Raw genomic sequence first — 19,434 nt, 5'->3', positions numbered from 1 at the left:
CACCTTTTCTCATGCCTCTTAAAATATTTTCTTGAGTGTGGTTTCCCACCTCTGATCTGTGAGTTCAAGGGTGTTACTGGATTCTGTGTGGTCAGGGACTATCCACCCCTTGGTGGGGAGTATTTTTCTTTTAGGGCTATTGGACCAAAGCTGAGCCTTGTTATTGCTGAATGAGACAACAGATCTAACCCAGGGACTTTCCCAAATGACAAAGCAAGAAATATCCTTGCCATCTCCAACCTCAATTGACGACTATATATTAGGTTCTGGTTAGGGCATAACTTCTTGTATAAAACCAAAAGGATAGTGCATATTGTTGTTAATGTCCTCTGTACTAAATCAGAGCATATGTGAAATTGCGGTTTTGCTTGAAATTGAAACTTTAAGAGTTTTCTCATAACAAAAACTCATTTCGCCATCTGTTGTTTGTAGAAACTGGGACCTGGAAAGGGATACAAATTACTCATAATGTCTAATAGAACGCTTAAATATTACTGATGGTGTCGTAATAGTCACAGTGTCACAACAGCAATGCTGAAAATTACAGCTTAATGCATCATTTTAGAGCTCATAAATTCTTACCAGTCACCAAAATTTGGAACAGTTTGTTATTCTCAGATGTTTGTGAATGTATGTTGCCTTCTAACATGGAATTGGTAAGTGCCCATAATATCACTTCTTTAAGAAGGCGAGATGATGCCAATGGAAGAATATTGGAGCTTCTGCACAATGGAAAGGGTTATATCTCCCCGAGCAGATGTATTCCCAAAACACAGCTGTATCGCACGTTTTCATGTCCCTTGCCAATGTGGCATTACTGGACTGATCACAATCCAGTCTCAAGGGCCTTAACTTTGCCTCTGCAACCTTCTGTAGGTGAATCATTGTCACATTTACCATACAATGAGACAAATCAAATAGGCTGGGCCCGCTTCTGATCGCAGAGCAGGCCTGGCTGGATATGGTGGCAGGCTGTTCAACGCTCAGGGCATTTTCCATAATTACCCAACAGTCCAATCACTGTGGATTCCTGCCACTCCTGATCTCTGCTGATAATCAGCCAGTGTTCTGGTCAGTGCTGGACCCCCAAGGATGAACAGGTGCGGTAATGCGACTGATTGCAGCTAAAGCAACTGAGGTCTGTTCTGAGAGGACATTCCCCTCTGGACCTGCAATCTGAAGATCTCTCTTTAGATGAGAAGAAAAGAAGACTTGTCCTGCGTTTGGCTCAGTCTTATCAGAAACCCTCTGAAGAGCAAGAATGCCAGACATTCTCACAACTCTGTTAACGTGAGAGTGTCAGACACTCAGATCAACAAACTGTCGTGCCGTAGCCCCTGATCGCCAACAGAGCAGTTGGATGTTAGCATCCAATAGAAATAATGAATTGAGCAAGCGCATAAATAAATATACAATACATAAGAGATAATGTATTCGAGAGATACAGATTTACATCATCTCACGTGTTGCATTTAAGTTTTTCAGTAACCATTCCTGCATCTAAATTTGAACTAAAGAGCAAATGCAAAGGATATAAAATATTTTCTTAAGACTTTATTTTTATAATAATAATGATAATAATGGAGTGATTTAAAAAATAAAAAAAAAAAGTAAACATAATTTACTCACCCCCATGTTGACACCCTCAGAAGAAAGAAGTCTTACAAGTTTGGAACAGCATTGGTAGTATGGTAGTAACATCATTTTCATTTTGGGGCATAATGCCTTTAAATGTATGGTAAAAAACAGGTATCAGTGGCTGCTAGAAAACTATACTGTACTGTTGGTGACTGTATATTTTACGCTATTTAATTGTAGCTTTGTTTTATCGACTGACCCTTACTTAAAAGTATTCAATGAAGTGAGTGTAGTAACATTATGCTTATTATAATATTATTCATATTTATATTTTATATTCTAATAACAATAAATTGTATTCCATGAAAACAAAAACAAAAAACTGTAGTATACTAGAATGTGTAGGATTTTCTCTTGAAAATTGCAAGCAGCTATTCGCATGCAAAGAGAGCGGTGCGTGCCAAAGGTAGACAGAGAAAGCGCACAACATCTGAAGCTATGTGAGTGTTTTATATTACATAAATGCAGAGCACGGTTCAACACATAAATGCACTATAAGGGTGACGCATGACAGTGAAAAAATGCAACATGAAATAAATAATATAAAATGCAACATAAAATAGTGCTGATAACATAAATAAAAACAAATGTAATGGTCTGGGTATGTCCCTTCCGTCATGTTATACATAAATGCGTACTTAGGCTATTAGATTTAAAAAAAAAAAAAAAAAAAAAAATGGATCAATATTTTACATTAAATATAAAATGAATTGTTTTTAATCGCTGCAGTTTAACTACCCCCCACCCCGTTACTTACACCATGACGCGCGTTCCCGGACTAGATAGACGTCATCGTGCGCGTTCCCCTTCTCGCGCGCTGGTTAAAAAGAAGGTGGAAAGAGCAAAGAGAAACATGTGAGTGCACTGAAGAGCATGCAACAGACAACTTAGTCCAACTTTTGATCACACGCATCAACCTTTGTGCACCAACGGGATTTAACTTTTGGGAAAGGAGACGTGCTACGATTTCTGCATATAATCTGATCACTTTTCTAATTTTTTAAAAATATATATTTAATTTCACATTAATATACAATATCATGTTTTTTTCCTCCATTTGAACAACATAATAACTAGCACTTGTCTTAATTTATTATCTTAAATTCATTTTTTTCTTTAAAAAACAAACATTTTAACTATAATTTAATTCAGACTAATTTATTAGCGAATAGTTGCTTAATCTAAACTAGTTATTTTATAACAACTTTCTGAGCGCGTGGGGACTGTCATACATCAGTCCTGTTTATTTCTGAGCGGTCGCGTGTTTCGCTTTAGGTTTAATCCCTGTAAAATGAAGCATTTGCAATTTGTGCTCTTGTTGGCCATCGCGGCCAATTTTTGGGAATGTGGTGATGCGAAATTCGGCGAGAAAGGAGAATTAAGTCCAAGGAGGAGGAGATGTTACGATGGAAGTCTGCCGAAGCGCCTGAAGAAGAAGGAGAGAAAACTGTCACTGGAGGGAAGCGGTGGAGGGGAGGTTTGTCACAGGCTCTATCCTCGCGTGTCCTGCTGTCCGTCCAGGAGGGCTCCATATCAAATACTTCATCGGAGAGATGCTCGGGTATGTTCAGTCTTCTTGCAACCTCAAATTAGCCAAGTGATTCTCATGCGTGTTTTGTTATGGCAACTGAAATGGTTCACAAATTTGCTATAAGATGTTTGTAACAGCATTGTGCAGAATAAGAATGTGCATTCATGTAACGTTAATGAACATATGGATACATCTAAGTACTACTATGTACACACAGTAGCTTGTGCATTTAACGCATGCATTAAAAAACAGTGAGCGCAGCTAATTGTAATCGAACGAACGAGTCTCGTTTTGAGTCACAAGTTGAACTTGATTTACCTTGACACGGTGTCTTAAAAACATAGCACGAGGCACTAAACACAGCGACCTTTCGCAACGGCCAAACACGCACGTCGCGCGAGTGCAAAAACAATTCAAAACAGTTCGGACGGAGTAAACGCGTGAACACGAGGCGTATGAATGAAATCGCTTAATACTCTGCTGGTAATCGGAATCGCTGCGTTTCTGCAGTCAAATGTGCGTGTTTATACACTACTTATTTCGCGCAACTTTTCACGCGAATGTTTCAGTTGACAGCATGTGCTTCTCGTAGTGATGGATATGATTTACATAAAACAGATGGGACACAAACGTCTCTTGATCGGTGATGAATCGCACCTTACTGCTGCTTTTTTATAGACGTGAGAAGATCCATCTCAATAGTTTTATCAATGAACACATTATATGCCGAGAAAGCTCTCTCTTTTATCATGTAAACAACCTCCGCAAATCGACATACGCGGCTGGGTGGCATCGCACGTCGGTTTGTGACAAAAAGCCATATTGCATCATTTAATTTGCTCAAGTCATGCAAATAAGAGCGAGGCTGAATGGAACAAAAAAGAGTCGACATCTCCTCCTCCCCACTACACTGCCCACACACGGAGTCTTTTTGCTTATGGCAAAAGAATAACAACAACACCATTGTGTTTGTTAGTTTCACTAATGGGTGAAGCTGGAGAACATCATTCTCCCCCAATCCTTGGCTCTGTCCAAGTGTTAGTTAATGCCTTTGAGAGGGAGTATTTGTCCTGCTCCCCACCCCAAATTTACTTACATCAATTCCCAGAGGGCCAAAATGGTTTCACTTAAGCGGTCGATACAAGCTTACAGGTTTTGTGGGGAAGTTAGCTCAGTGGTGGTTTCATTTGTGGGGGTTGAACTGTGAATTGAGTGAATAATGTCAGGTGATTCATTCGTTAAATCATCTATTTGTTTACTCTCCTGCTTGCGGTAACTTAAATCATCGATCACCTTTCCTGGCACCTCAGTGAGAACTCGTGAGGGTGTAGCTGCCCTCATTGTTTGTCGCTTAATGACGAGCAATTGTTTTCAAATCAGTCTTTGTGTGTTTACGCTTGTTCTGTCAGTTTCACCGACAAGGGATATTATGTGCCGTGATGGATAATCCCAACATCTGCTCAGGTTTCACGATGTAAACATGAGTATCAATAGATTAACCATCTAACTGTAGACATGTTACTACCCTTTTCATGCACAGCAACAACATTTCTAAGGATCTGATATTAACAAGCCGTGAAAAATGTTGGCTGAGTGATGGACAGTTGGACCTAAACTCATATATGCCTCTTATTTGCACTGGCATGTTTCGACGGTAGTTACATATGACATTAAAAGGCTGTGATGTAGACCGTGGTGTGATTTAAAGCAGCTTTGAATAACTTTTGGCATTTTTTGGAAAACACAAAAAACAAAACAAAGGTCCTCTTGTTGCTGGTGAGGCTGATGGCAACATTGGAGCCCATCCCAGCAGCATATGGGAAGACTGCATGGTTGAGAGCACACAAATGCTTCTCTCCATGGACCATGTGCCAGTCCATGGCTCACTAAATCAATGGGCAATTTAAAGCAGGAGAGTTGCCACAGACCAGGGTAACGCACCAACCACTGAGACCATAGCTTGAAAATTCACTAAATTCCAAACTATCCGCTTCATATGGAGGTGTCAATACATTTTTAGGACAGCGTTTTATCTTCCAGGCACAAAGATGGTTTTGATTCACTCGAAAGAATCTGGAGAATCAAATCAAAGAAATCTGTCCAAATGGTTTACTACAAAAAGCAGTGGGCCGGGAAGGAGCTAGGCTGTCTATATGCTGTCTGTTGGGTGTGTTGGTCTAATTGACTTGGACAGACTGCTAATTTGTTGATACCAGCACGGGAATGATGTGCCCGTCTATCTGTAAATTGGTGTTTACACATGGACCTCACACAGAGAGAGAAGGAGGTTTACCAGACTGCTGCGGCCCAGGCACATGTCTGAGGAAGGGAGCAGATTACATTGTTGTTTTATTACAGCTAATTTGTTACATAAATAAGCCTGCTCATTTTCACTGCCCTAATCTACTGTTTACTTTTGTTTGGTGTCTTAAGAAACATTTCAAGTATCCTCATTTCGATCCGTTCGCTCCAGCATGGGCTCAGCTGCCATGCGAGGTGCAATTTTGGCTTAGCTGTTTGTGAGCTCAAATAAACAAATCAGGAGAAATCAAGTCCACATGGATGTGTGGTGTTTGTTAAGAGAGATGTTTAGAATGCGAATTGCGTCCAATTAACGAGAAAACATTCCAAAAATGTGTGTCAAACCGCCTCGTTAGTTTTTTTTATGATGTACAATCATTATATAGGATCAACTTTGTAGCATAAGTAAAATATGGATTAGCCATTCAATTAGAACCACAGTTCTATTCTTTTCTCTCCTCAGATCTTCTCAACCAATAACACAGAGTGTTCTAGACTTCTGGAGGAGATTAAGTGTGCCCATTGCTCACCGCATGCCCAGATGCTCTTCCACTCACCCAAACTTGAAAAAGCACCACACAGAGAACAAGATCTACCCCGCTTATGCCACGACTACTGCCAAGAGTTCTACTACACCTGCCGGGGACACGTACCAGGTAAAAAACTTAATACATACTTGAGTTTTGCATGAAGATCCTCCGAAAGTTCATAAGGAACTTCTCTTCAACTCTTCTGACACATGTATTGCAGTTATTCCGACTGAATAAATTACAAACAAATCAGACTGATTTTTTATAACTGATTTCAGTTTCAAACTGAAAGTTTTATAGGCTTAATGCCAGACATCACATGAACAAACAAGAAAACAGTGGAAGTATTCATCTACTTGTTGAAGAAAGCGGCAATGCAAACATACGGCAATGCAAACATACGGCGATATCTATAGACTTTTAAGATAATCAGCTAACCTAACTAGTTGCCATTTTATTGTACTGATAGTGAGAAGAATTTTTTTTTTTTAACATAATCTACATATGCGCTGGACATTGGTTGTGCCCATCTTTAATTGCTTTTTTGAACGTTTCTAGAGTAAAATGGCTCTATTTAACAAAGCACTTACAAAAGACCTGAACCACAAGAGATGCAACCTTTTTTTTTAGAAGTTTTATAGAATTCGGAAGTGTGTTGCGGATAACCCCCCCATTGTAGGAGAAAACAAATATCTGTGGCAGATATGCATGGCAAACTTACTTTGAAACAGAGGTTGATTTATCTGATGTTCAGCAAATGCCACTCATTAACCACTTGTTGCAGGTTCTCTCTTTTTGTCACAAAAAGGCTTAATATATATATATATAAAAGATGACAGTTAATTGAAATATTTTATATTTAAAATAAAATATGGTTTGTTGAATATTAATAAACCCAATGACGACATAATAGAGTATTCAAAAACAAAATGAAGAACTGAAAAACATGTCTGCAGATCCCAACTTAAAGCAGTTTCATAAGTCAATCTTTATTAAATCACATGAATATAAATCAATACTTTTAATCCTTCTTTATGTTACTACATTGACCATAGAGGTCCATTCGATGTTTCCCTTTTTGATCCTTCAATAATCCTGTAATTGCTTTTCAAACTCTTATCATAGTTGTTAAGCTCACATGTTAACACACATCGGCGGACACATGCCCCAAACAAAGCTGGAAATCTGTAGCTGTAAATGAATGATTTTATGACCTGTTTCTTCCCCTCGGTCCTTTGGCAAGCATCTTATTTTACGTCAGCACAGCCTGCCAAGATGTGTTTGGTGTTTATGTACGTCTGTCTCTGGGTATGTGTGTGTGTGAGTGGTCCGACTACGGTCTAGACATGACTGACACTCACACCTCAGCTCACCAGCAGAACACACACACTTTACAGGATGCAGTGGAAAACGAGGGCTGTTCAAGGCAATGCTCGCATAATCAGTTTGTTGTTCTTCGTGGCAGCCTAACGTTCAATGAAAAGACAAACATTAAAGCCTCTGAAATGTAAGGGGGGGCAGATGGCATTGGGGAGGAGTCCGTCCGAAGACCTGAAAAGCTCTAAGCCATCATGAGGTTTGTATTTTCTCCCAAACATGAATGACATCAGGAGCAAACATCCCATAGCTGCTCTACGGTGTTGCAACATTCGCTGCATAATGCATTCCATCAGATGGAATGGTATGCACAAGCTGGCCACCAGACCAAACCTTCTTCCTATCAGCGCAGCCATAACAGATTAGATGGGGGCCGATATGCAAACAGAGAGCAAACGCAAGCCACACGCACATACGCGCCCACGGAAATGCGAATAGACCAACAAATCATACACTGTATACATACAGTTTAACTCTTGGTCTTCCTCTATAAAACAGATAAATGAGGGTGTGCAGTCTGTTTCAATTTTTTCAGAGGGTGGAAGCGTATGGGAAGAAGAGGGAGAGAGAAAAATAGTGGTAAAGAGTCTGAGAACAGGAGCCAGGGCCAAAAGACTTTACCCCCTCCCCTTTCCGCCTCCCAAATCAGCATATGTGGTGACGAATGACACATTTATTTTTCTATAAAGGTTGTGTATATGTAAAACTGCTGAAGTGCATCAAGATGTCAAGTACTTTGGGTGGCCACCCAGGTTGCTTTGGAAGATAACCAGATGGAAGCATAACTATAGCGCTAAGGATGTGGAGTCTTTTTCACTCTGTCCTGTTTTTCATAGGCCAGTACAATAAAACTAGAACGTATTGTGGATGGGCTGAGACCATAGTGGAGGCCACACACTGTTTTTGCCATGTTTGGGGAAGTTATAAATTGTTCAAATTAGACGGTTCATGTGATTCACTCGCATACATATTTTTTAAACATGTTTTGAGACCATGATTGCACATTGGTTTTCAACATATTTTCATGCTGTTAACTTTCAGTCCCCTTACATTAAGGAAAAACGTTTCAGTTCAGTTACTTTTATAGCCGTTGTCTTTTCAATGTATTGGTCTCACTTGATTTGGTTAAGAATTATCTTTTAGGTTAGCTCATAGCAATTTAGCTAACTAACTTCTTTTACAATTAAATCCAGGTTGCCACATTGGCACAAAAATCGATTTCGATCTTGATTCAGTATTAATTCATATGTATATTGCCTACTGTACATATAGGTTTTTAGCACCATTTTAAACTTTTCTTGGGTTAAATTATATTTGCTTGCATTCATTAATATTCACTTGTGTGTGCTTTTAAAAGTATCATTAAAACTATTAGGATATAAGTTATTAACGTTTTAAAAATTTACATTTATAGAAATCAAATTTTTGATCATGTCTAAATGTATTTAAATGCAAAACCTAAAAATAAGTAAGCAGTTATGATCTGCAATATTTTTTTAACAACTAGACTAGATATATATTTATTAAAGAGCCATACAGGCACTTAGTGGGTAATGGCATTACAAATGAAAATTTTTCCACCCACAAAATGATTCTAATTTGCTTCTTTGCATTGGAATTCTCTATTTTAACCTTAATTACAATAATTGTAATATAAATCGTAAAAATATTAGAAGAATATTTTAAGTGGTCATTAATGGACCATAATTATTGCACAAATAGTATTTTGTACCAAAAGATCTCCTCAAAATATTCAATACATATTTTTGAACTAAAATATAAAACATTTATTTAATTAAAAAATAGTTAAGGTGTATTGTCACATCTGACCATCAATGATTATGAATGTGACCAATTAGTAAGAAATACCTGAGGGCTAAACACAAAAAAAAAACATTAACGTTAATGTTAACATCTTCATTACTCAATGCACACTATGCTGTACTGTTTACCATAAATTGCTGCAAATACTTGTATAGTGAAGCTGTTGTCTATCCTCTTAAGCCATCCAAATGTATTGACACAGCGCTGGTTTGTGTGGAACTCCATGAACCACGTGACTGTGCGTGCCACCGCGAAATCAAAGCATGTTGTAACTCTGTTTTTCAAGGCTCTGGCTTTAACTGTTATGCAACATTATGTGTACCAAGATGGTATTTATTGAATTTCGTATTAAAACTTTACAAAATTTAAAAACTTAGACTTTGTTTCATAACAAAAGGTTTGGCGTTTTGGTGTGAGATTTACTTGGGCAGAGTGAGAGTATAGACAGAGCCCGAAAGCGTGTGTCTCACCCCAAATTCGTGAGAGTTGGCAACCCTGATTATATAACACATTTAAAGTATTCAGCAATGTTATTGCAGGACTGTATGAAAAATCTAACCAAATAGAAGTTTAAGACGTGGCCCGTTGCTCCAATGTTTTGAGAGGATATATCCACAGCCCTCATTGGCAACAGATTCTTTTTTGATGACCTGAACACTCATAGAGGAACCATTTTTGGGTTTCCCAAAGAACCTTTCGGGTAACAATTCTTAAAAGAAGATTTTAATAATATGAAGAACCCTTTTCTATTGTTTTTGTTTTTTGTGCGCATTGGATAGATTTGGAAAAATCTGGAAATATAAAGGAATTTTTAAATTGTGTTCACTAGGCCTGGGATAATAATTTATAATAAAATTATAAATAAAAGAAATAAAAGACAATAGAAATATTTCAATAGACAATTTCTATGGTGAATAATATACGTCTACCAACAATTTCTTAAGTGAACAATATACATTTTTGAGGGAATCATTCTTTTGAATTGTGCCATTGAATCCAAATTGGCAGTCTGAATGATTCTTTAGTTAATACGTCTGAATCAAAAGGATAAAAAAACGCATGCGTATCCAGCAGTCCGAAATAACCGGACACTGAAAGGACATATACAAATCAAGGAAATTTAAAAGTGTGGGAACTGCATAAAGGTTCTGACCTCTCCGCTACTATTGACAACAACTCCCAGACTCTTACCTCTCACACCAGCAGGCCCAAGATAACCACTGCGGTTTGTGTGTGGGTGGCATGGCAGTGTGAGTGTAGGTGGTGGTGGGTGTGATTATGTGTTTGATCTCACTGTTGTGTTTAGATGTTTAGGGATATCCTATCACCTCTGTTGTTGGTGCTGCTGCCTCACTCCCACACACAGCCCCCTTCCTCAGACGGCATGGGGGACTCATTGGAAATGAAAGGAAGGAGAGGAGTGTGTTTGTGTTTCTATCACTGCTGTATTTGCTCTACTCCTCCCCATGAGAGGGTTTAGCTAAGGTGGTAACCATATCAATGTGGTTTTTAGGTCACGCTGGGGCTGCCAAACCGAGTCCTGTTCTCTCCTCTTGTCGTCGTACTGACAGTTCCTAGAAACTGACCACGATTTAGGTGCCACATGCTTCATTTTTCGGGTTTTTCATCACACATTCCTCAACTCAAGATGTCTGAATTATGGTGAATTTATTTTGGCTACTATTGGAGAAATAAATAAGGGTGTTTTCTCTGAAAGTAAGCAAGCAAACCTAATCTCTGAAATATAATCAATCAGTTTGGGTGTGCACTTATCATTTATTTGGACTTGACCTGCACGTTTCTACTGAAAAATATAACGGTGAAGGAGATACAGATTGAGCGTTCGGCATTTTTGGGTTTAATTAAACTCGCAACATACGGACCACACATGTCTGAAATGGTTTATAATACCTCACTGGGGTTCAACCATCACACAGTTGCACTCAGAAGTGTGTATCAACGTGGCTCTGTCAAATATGACCGTTTAAAACAAATGGTTAAAGATCTGGACCGGTTTGAATGACCATGACTTGCACTTGTCAGATATGAGAGGCAAAAACAAATGTCTTGATTTGAGACTCAGTATTTTATAAATGCACCATAGAAAAGATTGGAATTAAGCTTGGCACCGGAAACACCACCAAAACGCCCACACAATAAGCCGTCTGATGGCTGAGGACATACTTGACTCGAGTACAGCTTTGACTGTAGGGGATTCAGTTGGTTTTGGAGGTTATTACATCATCAATGGACCCTGTGTGGTGTCTATCTCAGGCTGAGACCAGTTGTCTGTCTGTCTGTGTTTTTTAGAACTGTTCCAAGCCGACGTGGGTGAGTTCTGCCAGTACTATGGAAGGAAGGACGGAGGGCTGTGCTTTCCAGATTTTCACCGAAAGCAGTTGCGCCGTGATTCCAACTACCTGTTAGATGACAAAATAGAAGTGATAAACAGGTATATTTATTTCAGTTTTACACACATTTTGTATAATTACTGTTGAAAACACAATTCTGATTTCAGCTTGCTTTGTTTTATATGGTAGATTCAACAGAGTTTTTACATTTTATAAAGAATATTCTGGTAAATCTTTGCAATACAATAAAATTAAATTGTGACCGTCAAGCTCCAAAATGCCAATGGTCCACATGACCATTATATATATACAGTACCTTGTCTTCTAAAGTCATACAATGAAAAAAGCACCAAAGTAATTGGAAAGTACGGCAAATTATCTACGTATGGCGCGTAGATAATGAAAGAACACAGATGCAGCCGAATCATTTCCTTAATGACTAACACAATCTACCAAGAGCAGCACAAATTAGAATCTGGTTTAAGACATGCTAAAACATGCTTTAATGCCGCAAATACCAGTAAATTGACTAGCGCAAATCTTAGTAAATCACCTTGCTTGCTTCATTTAAATACACTCCTCCCATAATTGTTGTGTCTGAAAGGAAACTCCTACAAATGCATAATAAGCAATGTCAGCCCCAAAAGTCCATGCGTTTTTCAGCCCTAATTCTTCACTGCATGTCTTACGTAAATCCTGACAGTACTTTACGCCAGTGCACTGGCCCAAGCTGTTAGTAAATCTGGTCCTTGCTGAATTTAGTGTAATGGACTGAATCTAAGTTGTATGGACTACTTTTACTGTAATTTTGCATCCTTTGCAAAATTACTTAAAAACTCCAGTTCCTTGAAAGCTCCAGTTCCCACGTATTGTAATGATGAAATTTCTATGTTTTGGATGAACTATTCTGTGTAATGACATCTGTCAGTTACAACATTCATCATCGGGCATGAGAGAAACTTCCTTTCCGTCATTCCATGTCCCATGATCCAATCCAGTATGACTGGCCTGCTTTGACTACTTGGTCATTAGGCCATCAGGCTTGGTCATCAGGCTGAACAAGGTCACTAGAGACGAGACACGCCTGACTAACCTTCCATGTCACAACATTCCTGCATGTACTCGTTCACTGGTCCACTGCCCCCCATTCCAAGCCAGAGCTTTGTGTCCAGACTGAGTTTAGCCAGCATTAAGAACACACAAAACAAAGTGCTTATACTGCAGGAGCTCTGATCCACTAGTGACAGTCAGAGAGGCTTTGACTATTTAGTACACAGTGACGGATGTCAATTGAGACTGGCTCTGATAAAAAAGTAGCTCATAGCTGATTATTCTGCTGATTGTAAGCTTAGAATAATGTTATTCACTTTGCACAACTTATAATAATGGAAATACACTATATTGCCAAAAGTTTTGGGGCACCTGCCGTTACATGCACATGCACTTTAATGACATCCCTTTCTAAATTTGTAGGGTTTAATATGGAGTTGCCCACCATTTGCAGCTACAATAGCTTCAACTCTTCAGGGAAAGCTTTCCTCGAGGTTTAGGAGTGTTTTGCAGAATTTTTTACTATTCTTCTAGAAGCGCATTTGTGAGGTCAGGCACTGATATTGGACTAGATGGCCTGGCGTGCAGTCTCCACTTGAATTCCTCCCAAATGTGTTCTCTCAGGTTGAGGTCTCTGTGCAGAGAGCCATCTCCAAACGGTTCCCACAAAGTTGGGAGCATGAAATTGTCCAAAATGTCTTGGTATGCTAAAGCATAATTTCACTGGAACTAAGGGGCCAAGCCCAATCCCCTGAAAACAACCACACACCATAATCCCCCCTCCACCAAACATTACGCTTGGCACAATGCAGTCAGACAAGTACCGTTATCCTGGTACCAGCCAAACCCAGACTTGTCCATCAGATTTCCAGACCGAGAAGTGTCATTTGTCACTCCAGAGAACACATCTCCACTGCTCTAGAGTCATGTGGCGGTATGCTTTACATCACTGTATCTGACACTTTGCATTGCACTTGGTGCTGTAAGGCTTGGATGCACCTCAGCATGCGCTGACCCCGCTTTGTGATTTTAGGTGACCTGCCACTTCTTGGCTGAGTTGCTGTTGTTCCCAGTTTCTTCCACTTTGTTATAATACCATTAACAGTTGACCGTGGAATATTTAGTACTGAGGAAATTTCACGAATGGACTTATTGCGCAGGTGGCAACCTATCATGGTACCATACTTGAATTCACTGAGCTCCTGAAAGTGACCCATTCTTTCACAAATGTTTGTAGAAGCAGTCTGCATGCCTAGAATCTTGATTTCATACATCTGTGGCCATGGAAGTGATTCGAACACTTGAATGATTTGGAGGGGTGTCCCAATAGTTTTGGCTATATTCAAGTCAAGTCAACTTTATTTATATAGCACTTTTACAATGACAATTGTTTCAAAGCAGCTTCACAGTGTTAAACAGGACAATATTGCTACAAAATTTGATTCGGCTGTACAGTCCTTCTGGAGAAAACGGTGATGTTATCAGCTTATTTTAATTGATCATATAGCAACAATGTTGGCAGATCAGTTTTATAGTTTATACAATTAATTAAGACCTAATAAATTAATTTTATTTAGATATATAGTTGAATAACTTAGATTGGAATTTTAGTGTCCCCAACTGAGCAAGCCAAGCCAAAGGCAACAGTGTGTATGTACAGTCAACAATACCACCTAATGGACTCAATGGATCTGGAGTGTTTCCCAAAACCATTGTTAGCCAACTATGGTAACAAATTCAGTTGTTGTTACTAACATAATTCCATGATTCTGCATTACCCAAAAACCACAGTTCCAATGTGCGTTCTCAAAAAGCAGCTCGAATTTGTGTGGGTGTAGAGCTCCCGACCTGTGCTTATAAGCATAGTTTCTTGTAAGTGTGACGTGCAACCTAAAAAGAGCACGCTCTTGTGCACCATAAGCAAGCTATTGTAGTACATTCTATACATTCTTTTTTAGTGGTAGTTAATCAGAAAGTTATGTTGTTGTAAAAAAAAAAGTCACACCCCTGATCTCTTAATGACACGTGTCAGTGTCATCCTCTGCAAACTTTTACTTCACTTCAGTTATTAAAGCGATCTGATTTAATGACACCTTTCAGTCAAGTGTGCCCATCATCTCCTTGCTGACCTCAGTTTAGTGTTAACTGTGAAAAATGCCCAACTTACGTGTGACCTTCTGAGGCAAATAATCACAAGCTGTGAATCCACAGTGTGTTTTGAGAAGGCCCTGAGCCCACAGTCATTGTAAACGAACGTCATAATTCTTCATCCGACCTCCCAGTGCGAAGGGCCAATAAAGCAGCATATCTGATCAAGCAAAGTGACTGCTAGCGCGTAAGACTGACGTTACAGCTCAGGCACGAGATGTTAGATGTATGCTCACTGCAGTCCACCCCCTATTACATATATGGAAAATCCCTCCAAGACTGCTTGTTAACAGGAGCACCCACACCACTGATGCCCTTTTTTTTTTTTATGCATAATGTGAGTTGGCGTGTCCCCACATCAAATGTGACTTGCGGTTAATGGAACACTTGTTTCACAGCTTGAGAGCCCCCAACGTCTGACTGTGAATAAAACGGCACATTGGAAGTTAATTTAACAGTCTACTCCCGAACCAGTCTGTCAAGCAGAAAAATTGTTTATAACAATTCCACTTACACAGTTATACTGTTAACAACAACAAAAAATAGACTGTTATTGTTCTTGAATTTGATTGGTACAGGTAAATTACAGCAGTTCTACAGCTGGATGCATAAACTAATCTAACAAAATGTCTAATCTTGCCATTCTCTTCATACAGAAAACATAAACACAACTGCTACTGCGCACAGGAGATCCTTAGTGGTCTCCGACAGCCTGTTGGCATGGTGCACTGTGGGGATGGATCACAGCGGCTTTTTATTTTGGAGAAGGAAGGCTTTGTGCGAATCCTAACACACCACATGGAGCTCCTAAAAGAGCCTTTTCTGGACATTCATAAGCTGGTCCAAAGCGGTATGAAGGTAAGTGGCACTTAGTTCTTGTTTGTTGGTATTGTGGAGTTATCAGTTGGCTGGATTGACAATGAATATTTCTTTTATATATTTAAAGGTGTGCTCCATGATTAGGTTTTTTTTTTTCATTATGTTATACATTAAGAAATAAATATGAGATGTATGCTTACAGTCACGCGCACTTTATTCAAATTTAAGATTCCAGTCTCATCAGTGGCCTGAAAAAACGTCTATTTAAGTTTATTACGTTTTATGTCTATTTAAAAACGTTTTTTTTTTTTTTTTGCAAAACAGAAAATTGAAGGAAGTTGGGAATTATACAGCTATATATACCCCATAAAATCAATTATCCATATCTATTTTGTACATACATGTTATAGATCATATTGTGAACAATTAATCCATGTATGTATAATTTTTTGGACCTCTTAATGTTTAATCGAAATATCATAACTTGTAAAACACAAAATCACTTCACTCCAGTGTTGTATGCCAAACTTCTCCAAACTTAGTCTTAGTATGCTTAAATCTCGCCCCTTTAGATTCAACTGCAATCTCACATTCATTTGTGAGCACATTATTGACTGTATCTCAAAATCCAATCAACTGGATGGATAGAACCAAGTCCCCGCCCTACACATATTTTCTTCTACAATAATCTCTTCCACTCTGATTTGTTGCTATATCCATTTGATTGTGATTTTAATTAAAAACTATTTATTTAGCAGCATTTATTTTTTTAGCTGCATCCAAGACCAAAACAAATGCCATATCGGTTTACGTAATATCAACCAATATGACAGAGTGCACCTTTATCATATTATATTCATCAGGATTGTTTATTCCAAATTGTATCCTAGTGGATTGATACATGCCTCTAATAAATTCTTTCAAGTATTTTCAAACATGCTAAAAATAGAGAGGTTTTGATCAACTTTGACAGTTTTTTTCTTTCCTCTCAACTCTGCTGACATATCTGCCTCTGATGAGGAATTAGCTCCTATTTTATATTTATGTAGCCTGACCTCCCACCATCAGAGAAGTCTGTCTCCCATAAATCAGGAAGCCTCACTGAAACTTGAAAGATCTGTTGTTCATCATTTTGGTTTGGCACCTTCTCAGACAAAGCCGAGGTGGGAGAAATGAAGCTCCCTAACAGAATAGAATCTTTAAGGAGCACAATAACAACTTGTATGGATTTATTTCCATTTTTCCTCTCCTCCCACCACAAATCAAACCCTGAATGGAGGGTGATACTGAAGCCAAAAATAGTGTTGGCACAACAATTATATTATTATACAAATGTATTCTGTATGTGGGCTTCTATGTGTGTGGTTTGCTTGCTGTCAACCTGACTGCCAGCATAGGAAACCTTGTGTTTGGTTGTTGAGGATCAGTGAGAGAGGCTGAAATGTTGCCAGCTGTAGCATTCGCTTACATGCATGTCTGTCAGCAGTAGTTATGGTGTGTGTCACAACAGATGTTTATCTGCCCCCACAAGAACTGAGGCATTCTGTATTTCATTTAGGAAGTGTCCAGAGATGTAGGAAGAGACCTGCTTTTTGACAGGAAGTTTATGTATATTGCATACCTCCTGTTGCTTCACTTATAAAGGGAGAAAGAGCAATTATGGAGTCAACATGCAACAGCCCCACAGGAAAGACCCCAAATGTGCCTTATCATCATTAAACATAATTGGCTGTGGATAAAGCAATCATTATGACAATTAGAGTAAGCTCAAGCTCAAGCGTTCCCCTAGAGTGCCATTCTGTCAAGTTTGTCCAAGTCATTCTGAGCAAGCCGTGTTTACTTGAAGCATCAACAGGACATGTGCCCTTTGTGCCTGTGGAAGGCCTCGAGACCCGCTGGGACCAAACTTGGGCATGAAGGGGAATGATAGTGTTTTATCATGACTTTGATTCTAATGTTCTGTATTTCCTCAAAGCCCAATCCCCTCACTGCCAATTAAGACAAACTGCTTGAAAACAATGCACTGTCTACTTGAGGGAGCCTCCCAGAGCACCGTGGGTGTTCTCTGATGAAACCATATCTCTTCACTCACTCGCACACGCACACACACTGTCTGACATTATCAAATATTCTGTGCGACTTGCGCTTCTCAGAGTACTGCTAAATGTTTTGTACTGAAAAGCAAAAACGCCATCTCCTCCATGTACTGATCATCTACCCTCCCTTAATACGTCAATAATTACATTGATTTGAATACACCTCTTAGTATATGACATGATTTTCATTTCTGAATTCTGGGGGGGAGGGGGGGGGGGGATTTATGTTATTAATGACTCACCCGAATGTCATTCCACAACCGTAAGACCTCCGTTCATCTTCGGAACACAGTTTAATATTAGAAGATCCGGCAGCGAATCTAAGTGTAGGCACACTATACTGCCCATGTCCAGAAAGGGAATAAAAACATCATCAAAGTAGTCCATATGTGACATCAGTTAGTTAATTAAAATCTCTTGAAGCATTGAAAATACATTTTGATCCAAAAATAGCAAAAACTATGACTTTATTCAGCAATGTCTTCTCTTCCGCGTTTGTTTTCAAACCTCAAATAAAGATTCAAACTGTCATGAATCTGCGGATTGATTCATGATTTGGATCGCCAATGTTACGTGATTTCAGCAGTTTGACACACCATCCGAATCACCGAATTGTGTGTTTAAAAGACATCTAATAGGCATCCAAACACAACCCTGACGTTTGGGCTAAAACCAGACAAAATTGGGCAGTGAAAATTTAATAGACTTCCAACCATAGCCATCAATCATGGCTTTGCACAGGATACGTATAGAACGTGTCAAAGAAATGACCAAACACCTTGTAATCACCGTTGGCTTACATGATGGAATATCATACATCTTGCAAGTTATTTAGGCAAAAACGACGTAACTAAATTCAAGGTTGTTTTGGCTAGAAATGCGCAACTCATAGCCGAACTATATGAGGTCGATACTTAACCAAGACGGTGAAATGGCAGCTATTACTTGCTGAATTTTTAGTTGATGGTTACACCACATTACATTTTTTTAGAGAGTGAATAGTTGCAGAAATTGAAACTATATTTGTTTATGCTACATTTAAAAAAAAAAAAGATTTTTGTTTTTTATTATCGTAGACACTCTTTTATCTGTCATTGACTCAAATGTCTTAATTCTGATCTTCCAATGAAAGGGTAAAAGATCATATACATAATGCCCTATTGGTTTTGGCCCAGCGGAGACAGATTTGCCATTTTGCATCTGCTGCATAGATCATGCAAGGTGGATTGCACTGACTGCTATGGAAGCATAACATAGGATTGTGGTTGTTTATTTTGTTTTGTTTTTTGTCAAACTACTTTACTACACTCTCACATCTGTGGCTAGTCTTTAAGCACAAACCTGCACCAGCCTGACTACCATGTACTGGTTTCAGCAAAGTAAGAATGCTATCATTGGTACTTAAATAGTTAACTATTTTGGGATGTCTTGCAAACTCATTACCGTGTTCCAGATGCTGAAAAAGAGTCATATGGTGACAAGCTAAATCCTAAAGCATAGGATTTCAGCACCCTAAAGTGTTTATCTTCTAAACTATTTGTGTGAAAGAGGCCTGATTCAGTCCATGTTGACGTGATAGGTACACAAGTATGGTACTGCTTTGTTGTTGTCCTTACTAGATGTAGTGAAGAAGACATCTGCACGCAATGTGAGCGCAGTTCCATTGTGGTGTATCAACTAACTCAAGGGGTCCAGCTGCAAAAAACTATTTCTTGCTGAAGCAAATAGATCACAGCATGTTGTGCACTCTGTCACTTGACACGCACAGC

At 38.9% G+C, this 19,434-nt stretch overlaps 1 protein-coding gene and 1 long non-coding RNA gene across 2 annotated transcripts in view; one reads left to right on the top strand and one right to left on the bottom strand.

The window, feature by feature from the left end:
• Nucleotides 1-2,495: 2,495 nt before the first annotated feature.
• Nucleotides 2,496-19,434, top strand: part of hhip (hedgehog interacting protein) — a 41,397-nt gene continuing 24,458 nt past the window's right edge. Inside the window, exons 1-4 of the mRNA XM_067441369.1 lie at nucleotides 2,496-3,199; nucleotides 5,934-6,126; nucleotides 11,512-11,653; nucleotides 15,407-15,608. Of these exons, the coding sequence (XP_067297470.1) occupies nucleotides 2,930-3,199; nucleotides 5,934-6,126; nucleotides 11,512-11,653; nucleotides 15,407-15,608 (807 nt within the window). The 5' untranslated portion in view covers nucleotides 2,496-2,929. The remainder of the gene's footprint in view (nucleotides 3,200-5,933; nucleotides 6,127-11,511; nucleotides 11,654-15,406; nucleotides 15,609-19,434) is intronic.
• The window catches only part of LOC137073156 (uncharacterized), an 82,151-nt gene continuing 73,748 nt past the window's right edge, over nucleotides 11,032-19,434 (bottom strand). Inside the window, exon 3 of the long non-coding RNA XR_010904739.1 lies at nucleotides 11,032-11,621. This is a non-coding gene — a long non-coding RNA (uncharacterized lncRNA). The remainder of the gene's footprint in view (nucleotides 11,622-19,434) is intronic.

The sequence above is a fragment of the Pseudorasbora parva genome, chromosome 4 (assembly GCF_024679245.1).
Source record: "Pseudorasbora parva isolate DD20220531a chromosome 4, ASM2467924v1, whole genome shotgun sequence".
In the NCBI taxonomy this organism is placed as follows: domain Eukaryota; kingdom Metazoa; phylum Chordata; class Actinopteri; order Cypriniformes; family Gobionidae; genus Pseudorasbora; species Pseudorasbora parva.
This window is presented reverse-complemented; position numbering and strand designations above follow the sequence as displayed.